Source organism: Narcine bancroftii, chromosome 14 (genome assembly GCF_036971445.1).
Source record: "Narcine bancroftii isolate sNarBan1 chromosome 14, sNarBan1.hap1, whole genome shotgun sequence".
In the NCBI taxonomy this organism is placed as follows: domain Eukaryota; kingdom Metazoa; phylum Chordata; class Chondrichthyes; order Torpediniformes; family Narcinidae; genus Narcine; species Narcine bancroftii.
Window position 1 is genome coordinate 71,017,140 of NC_091482.1, and position 6,916 is coordinate 71,024,055.

General features: G+C 47.6%; 1 protein-coding gene across 1 annotated transcript; it reads right to left on the reverse strand.

The window, feature by feature from the left end:
* Positions 1–747: 747 nt before the first annotated feature.
* Positions 748–1,805, reverse strand: LOC138749358 (proline-rich protein HaeIII subfamily 1-like). The gene is made up of 3 exons (XM_069910567.1): positions 1,801–1,805; positions 1,528–1,699; positions 748–1,182 (listed from the first exon to the last, which is right to left on the reverse strand). Exons 1-3 carry the CDS (start codon positions 1,803–1,805, stop codon positions 748–750), a joined length of 612 nt encoding a protein of 203 aa, XP_069766668.1.
* Between the last annotated feature and the right edge of the window lie 5,111 nt (positions 1,806–6,916).

The following is a 6,916-nucleotide window of genomic DNA, read 5'->3' on the forward strand; positions in this document are numbered from 1 at the left end:
GCGTCGAGGAGAGGGACAAGAAGGTGGTCTGGCTTTCGGGGTTTGAGTTCCAGGGGAAGGTTGGACAGGCTGGGACTTTATTCCCTGGACCGTAGAAGATTGAGGAAGATTTGATTGTGAGTGGGGACGGATCGTGTCCATGGGGACAGGCTGTTTCCAAGGAGAGTGGGGGAGATTCAAAGAGGAGGACATGGATTGAGATTGAAGGGGGATTTTTTTTCCCTCAGAGGGGGGTGGGAGCGTGGAATGAGCTTTGGGCCAAGGTGGTGGAGGTGGGATGGACTGGAATCTTGTGGGGGAATGTGGTGCAAGTCCTGGTGTGGAAATGTGCAGCCTGAAGGGGAGATGGACTGGAGGCCTGAGGCAACTCTTGGACCCTTCCCCAGTGGGACGAGGTTCTCAGGACAGAGGGGGCTCCAAAGGGCTCCATCCATGGGTTCGGGGTGGCGGAGAAGAGATCCCGTGCAGGGGTGGCCAAAGCTCTCGCGAGAGCGACCCCTGGTGGCCGCCATTTTGTTGATCTTTCCCGCCTTTGGAGGAGTAGTTCGCGAGCGGGAGGGAGAGAGAGGTTCGTGTCGGTTCTTCACGGGCGGGAATCGAGGCATTTTGGCAGCGAGACCAGAGAGGACGGAGTTTCCACGGGTCGCACTTTGGGTCTGGGGCGGCCGGAGCTCGTAGGGGAACGTGCAGAGGGATGGTTGTGAGGTGGGTCCGGGGAACCGTGAGGGAGTTTGGGTCGGGGTGACATTAGGGTGTGGTAGTCGGGGACCCGCGAGGCTGAAGGGGGGTCGGGGTCCGTGAGGCTGTTGGGGGGAGGGGGAAATGTGAGGCTGAGTGGGGTCGGGGACCTGCGAGGCTAAGGGGGGTCGGGGACCCGCGAGGCTGAGGTCGGTCGGGGGCCACGAGGCTGAAGGGTGTTGGGCCCCGCGAGGTTGTGGGGTGTTGGGCCCCGCGAGGTTGTGGGGGTTTGGGACCCGCGAGGCTGTGGGGTGTTGGGTCCCGCGAGGCTGAGGGGGGTTGGGCCCGGCGAGGCTGATGGGGGTCGGGGCCCGCGAGGCTGAGGGGGTGACCCGTGAGGCTGAGGGGGTCGGGCCCCACGTGGCTCACGAGGGTCGGGGACCCATGAGGCTGAGGGGGGGGTCGGGCACCTGCGAGGCTGATGGGGGTCGGGGCCCCGCGAGGCTGAGGGTGGTTGGGACCCAGAAAGGTGAGGGGGCATCAGGGACCGGTGAGGCTGAGGAAGGAGGGGCAACCAGAAGGTTGAGGGGAACCAGAAGTGTGAGGGGGAACCAGAAGGGTGAGGGGGAACCAGATGGGTGAGGGGGGAACCAGATGGGTGAGGGGGAACCAGAAGGGTGAGGGGGGAACCAGATGGGTGAGGGGTGTTGGGGACCTGCGTGGCTGAGAGGGGTGTCGGCGATCCTCTAGGCTGAGGGGTTGTCGGGAACCCAGAAGTTTGAGGGGGGATCGGAGACACGTGAGGCTGAGGGGGGAGGAGGGAGGGGGGCCTAGAAGGGTGAGGGGTACCTGAGAGCCTGAGGTAGAACCGTGAAGCTCAGGGGGTTGAGGACCCAGAACGGTGACGGGGTTTGGGAACTGCGAGGGTGAGGAGGACCAGTGAGTGTGAGGGGGTCGGGGACCCTTGGATGGGAATGAGTGGGATTTTTGTGATCGGTGTGAGGGGGCTGGGGATGGGGACCTGCAAGTGGGACGGGTGGTCAGGGCCAATAATAGAAAGGTTCCACTTTTCCACAGGACTCTCTGTTCCTCAAGTAGATGCAGCAGTGATGTTCCCCCCACCCCATCCAGCGCCAGGATTCCTGGCGTTGAGGTCAATGAGGGATCAGGGATGCTATGAGGACAGTCTGACCCGTTTGGGGACCCCTGACCTCAACCATCAAGTGTTACTAAAAGGAATGGATGAAGGTTTGGCAGAGGATGAGGTTTGTCTTCATTTTGGTGAGGAATTTGATAGGCTCCACAGACTCAGTCATAAGGCTTGGGATCTATGGATGTGTGGAATCAGAAATGGCTTAACTGCAGAAAGCATTTGGATATGGGCATGGATGGGAGGGGTATGAAGGGACATGAAATGGGTGCTGGTCAGTGGGATGAGAAAATCAGTTCACCACAGACTGGAAGGTTTCTGTGCTGGAATGAGACGTCATTAACAATGACACCGACAGCCTAATCCTCTTTCTGCCAGTTCCGCTGCAGACATTGGAAGACGGTCCTGTTTAAAATAATCCGAATCCCCCTGGGCATGGACCCACCGAAACCACAGTTTAGTTCCTCCACCTCAGATGGTGAAATCTACAGATTTTTCTTTAAAATATTGTTTCCATTGTAAAACAATTTGAAAAGTGCATTAGCATGTATTGTAATGTTCAATTCAAAAGGAAAAAAATAATGAAAAATTCTTAATTCAAAGCCCTAGCACTAAGCAAGGTTCAAAGCAAACACACAGGAATAAAGTGTCAACATCCTGGAGATGGATTTATCAGTGGCTAAGGACCAGATTTGTTCTCGTCTCTAGCCGTGAACACACGAGGATGAGAGCAGTGTTTGAGGTGCTCCAGGCTCCGTGTTACAACGTGTACACAGCCAGAAAGAATTCCGATCCATATCTCCACGTTTTTATTCCTGGGGCTGATGGCAAGGTTCAGACTGAAAAAGCAGAGGATGAGAATCCAGGCAAAAGGACAGAAGCCCAGACCAAAGCAACAATTGGAGCACAAGGAGCCTCAAGACTCTCACCCCCAGGTTCAGGAAAGCTGCTCCCCCTCCACCTTCAGACTCCTCAACAACAAACTCAATCAGGAACTCATTTCAGGACTCTTGCAGCACTTTATTGATTTTCTTTGTTTTCAATTCTTTTATCTTTCCAGGTTTCCACTGAACCGTTTATTTTTGCACGACCCATGCGTTGGAATTCGGCCGTGACAACAGGAAAAGGGGAATCTCAGGGTTGGATGTGATGTCGTGTATGTTCTCTGCCAATCAATGGGAAATCTCCAAATCTTCAATCTTGGTGCAAGAGCCCACGAGGTGCAAACCAACCATCTCCTGTCCAAGCTGCAGATTGCAAGGGCTGTAAAGTGCTGCCACCGCCTGTTCACACCGAGTACTGCATGCATGAAGCGAGAGGGGGAGAGAGAGAGAGAGAGAGACCTAGGTATAATACCACCACCTGGTGTCCGGACTCGCGAACTACAGGATACATGATTTTTATTTTTCATGGGAGTGTTGGAGAATGAGAGGAGACTTGATTAAGGTTAACAAAATAGAGCAAGATGGATGATATGGAGCTCCAATGAACAGGGAGGTCTCACCTGTGAAGGAGCAAGTGTGAGATCTCCCAGTTCATTCTTGCTCGGGCAGTGGTGGCCAATTGCAACACAGCTCCAATTAGGGGAAGAGAATATGCTGTTTCAGGTCATGGGTTTGAAACGGTTTCCCCACTTGTGCCATTCAGACTCAAGAGAGCAGATGCTTGCAGACAGGAAGGAAACCTAGTTTTATTGTGGAGAATTGCTTGTTTTTCGGGGTGAAGGTTGTTTGTGGTCTGAGATTCCTAAATACTTTACAATGAAAGCAGCAATTTTCCTAGTGCCTGATTGCTACATAGCGGGTAAAATGTCTCAAATCTATCGCTCAGCCAGTACTTTTGGTCATTGATTTGGAGAGAGAGTGATGGCTTGGCAATATTTACAGCATGGTGAGTCCAAAGCTCTCAAAGTGACAGTGTGGAAGGAGTTTGTCTATTTTTGTGTTTCCTGCCACCCTTGAGAACTTAAAAAGTGTCCGTGAATTGTGGTATTGGTGAGACACAAGCTTGTTTTGCCCTCTTTTTGTTCTGTATGTCTATAAAGTTTCAGTTTAGGGATAAAATGTCCAGACACTGTTCTGTTCAAAAGTCTAGTAACCAAATCAGATTCTCCCGAGTTCTTGTCATGGATATGTATCATGAAGCCTGTTTAGCAGCAGTCGTGCTGCATTAGAGGGGCACATACAATTTTCAAAAATAATGAGTTTGAAACCAGAAAAAGATCAGGTCGTGCCCAAAGGTTCATCTGTGCTGTTGAATTAAATTGATGCCCACAGGACTATCATGTGCATTTCCACCCCATGGTCTTGAGCTTCCCAAATCGCCTTGAGCTGTGGAGTGTGGGAGGAAATCCACACAGACACCGAGAGAATGTCGAAACTTCTTGCAGTCAGTGCTGACTTGATTTTGGGGTGACTCGTGCTGGAGAGGTGGGACTACTGTCCTGCCTTCACCTTGTGATGGCTGATTTTTGTCTGTTGGTGGATGGAGGTCTGACATGATATTCCCTTGGCCTTGAGGGAAAGAAGAGTAGAAATTGCAAGGGCTCTGACAGAAATATTTAAAACCTGTTTATCCACGGGTGAGGTGCCAGAGGAATGGATGTAATCTAATGTTCCTTTGTTTAAAAAGGGCTTCAAAAGCCAACCAGGTGAGCCTGACAGTGATAGGTTAATTATTGGAGGGTAATCAGAGAGTACCTCGAAAAGAATCTGTTCAAATAGCTGGCCTTTATCAACCAAAGCATAGAATACAGGAGTCGGGCAGTGAGGTTGAGACTAAACAAGGTATTGGTGAGGCCCTATTGAGAGTACTGTGTGCAGTTCTGGTCACCAAATGAGAGGAAAGCTATTGTTAGAAAAAGAAGTACTGTAATGGAAGATTCTAACCTATTTTAGTTAACCTGTTTTTTTCTTAATTTCCAGCTCTTGGTTCTGCAGAGCTGAGAACCTTTTTTTTTAAACTTGCAGCTTTGGGTTCTGCAAGGCTGAGAACCTAATTGTTTTTAGACTCAGCAGACATAAGCAAAATTCCACCGAGGGGCCAGAGATGCTGTTATCTGAAGAAAGGACATCTGTGTACCGAGAACATTTAATCTTCCTGCTTGTTTTGGTCACAACTGTCAGAGCTTAGCCTTGATGTAGAATAAACCATTGTATTAAAAATGATAAGCTGAAAATTATGTTATTCATTAATTATCCTAGCATGCTAGCTTGCTTGCTTAACTTTCATGTTGTGCTGGGAATAGGTGCTTGGGTAAGCAGTTTTTGGGTAATAAAAGGCAAGGTCCTGCTGCTGAAGGGAGAGACTCTCCGAGTGGTGGCAGCATCTCTCAGCAAGAAGAAGAACTTCTGGAGTCCAGCCAATGTCCCAGTCAGGGGAGGTGGAGAAGTTGCTACAAGTGTGCAGTCGTTGCCTCGCTTCGGCAGTTGGGACCAGTCCAAGCGTTGATAAGTATAGTTGGGAAGGGCTTGCATATTGTAGTGTGAAATCAGCTTTTGAATTTGTAATAAACATTTGTATAATCTGAACTGCTCTCGGTGTGTGTGTCTGTTTTCTTTCGGTAGTTCAAACACTGTGACCAATCTAAAATGAACAAAATGAGAGGTACAAGTTTACCCAAGACAAGTACCTTCACAGAAATTGCTCGAGACAAAAATTGAGAACAAAGAACATTTATTATACAACAATGCAAAGTTGGGTGCTTCCCCTTACCCTGGGAATACGCACACACACAGGGGCTCACCCAACTTTTATAGAGTTGATTTCAATATAGGAATACCCTCCCCCTTACATTCTTATGCCTCCTGGATGAGTTTGGCATTAGGCAATCCTGTCTGCCTACGTGCTGTTTCTGTGAACTTGGAGGACCTGTCGGTGTCCCATCATCCCATTATCCTCATTGTCCTTATTCACAAACCTGTCTTTGTTCTAATTTACACCTTCCTAACTCTCAGGGCTACAACCTCTTCATATGTAGAACTTGCTAATACTGTCTAGGGCTAGAAGACCCTTATCTTATTCAGACTAACTCTACTTCCTACATTCTAATATCCATTTCTTATCCTGTTCATACTGGCTTTATTCATTTACCCATATACCTATATTAGTTTCCTCATCTTCATATTTTTATATCAGTTTTACTCATCTCTCACAATCCTCACTTTCCTTTTAGATCAGTGATACTGATCACTCACAATGATCAGTGTTACTGACCTCTTACACGATCAACAAAGTAGAGAGGGTGCAGAGAAGATTTACGTCAATGTTACCTGGATATCAGCAACTTGATTACAAAGAAAGATTGAGCCAATAAAGTCTTTATTCTTTGGATTGTAGATGGTTGAGAGCGGATTTGATAGAGTATTTAAAATTACTAGAAGGATAGATTGAGTTGATGTGGATAAGCTTTTTCCATTGCGAGTAGCAGAGATTGAAACAGGTCTTGAGTTAAGAGGCAAAAGTTTCGAGGTCACATGAGGGGGAACTTCTTTACTCAGAGTGGTGGCTGAGTGGAGTGAGCTTCCAGGAGAAATAGTGGTGGCAGGGTCCAAATTGGAAGAGGAGGGGAATGCAGAGAGGTGGTACTAGAAGAGAGTATTTTTAGTTTAGTGCACACAAGAAGGGCCAAATGACCTGTTTCTGTGCTGTAATTGTTATAGGGTTAAAATGTGTGGCAGTAACTTGGAAGTCCGATGCGTATTTGGGAATGGGTCGATAGCCACACTGAAATAGGCCGTTGTATCCCACTTGAAATAATTACATTGAATTCACGGAACAAATTTGAATTTCTCTTTTGAAGATTTGGGATGTGTATTTACCAATTGTAGGAATTAAGTTTTAACCACCCAACACAAACTTTCTGACTCCTAAAACCAAGAAAACCAAGATTTTATTTGAGAGTTTTGGTCAATTTTTATAAATACTATCTAGATGTTTTCTCTCTTTATTGTTTTCTATTGGGCAGCTGTGGGAGGGGTTACTTTTGAAATCACTATGCATTAATTTTATCTTATTTTCAAATAAGAAATTTAAGTTTTTTAATGCATATGTTAAATTAAATGTAAAAATGTTACAAATAAGATGAAT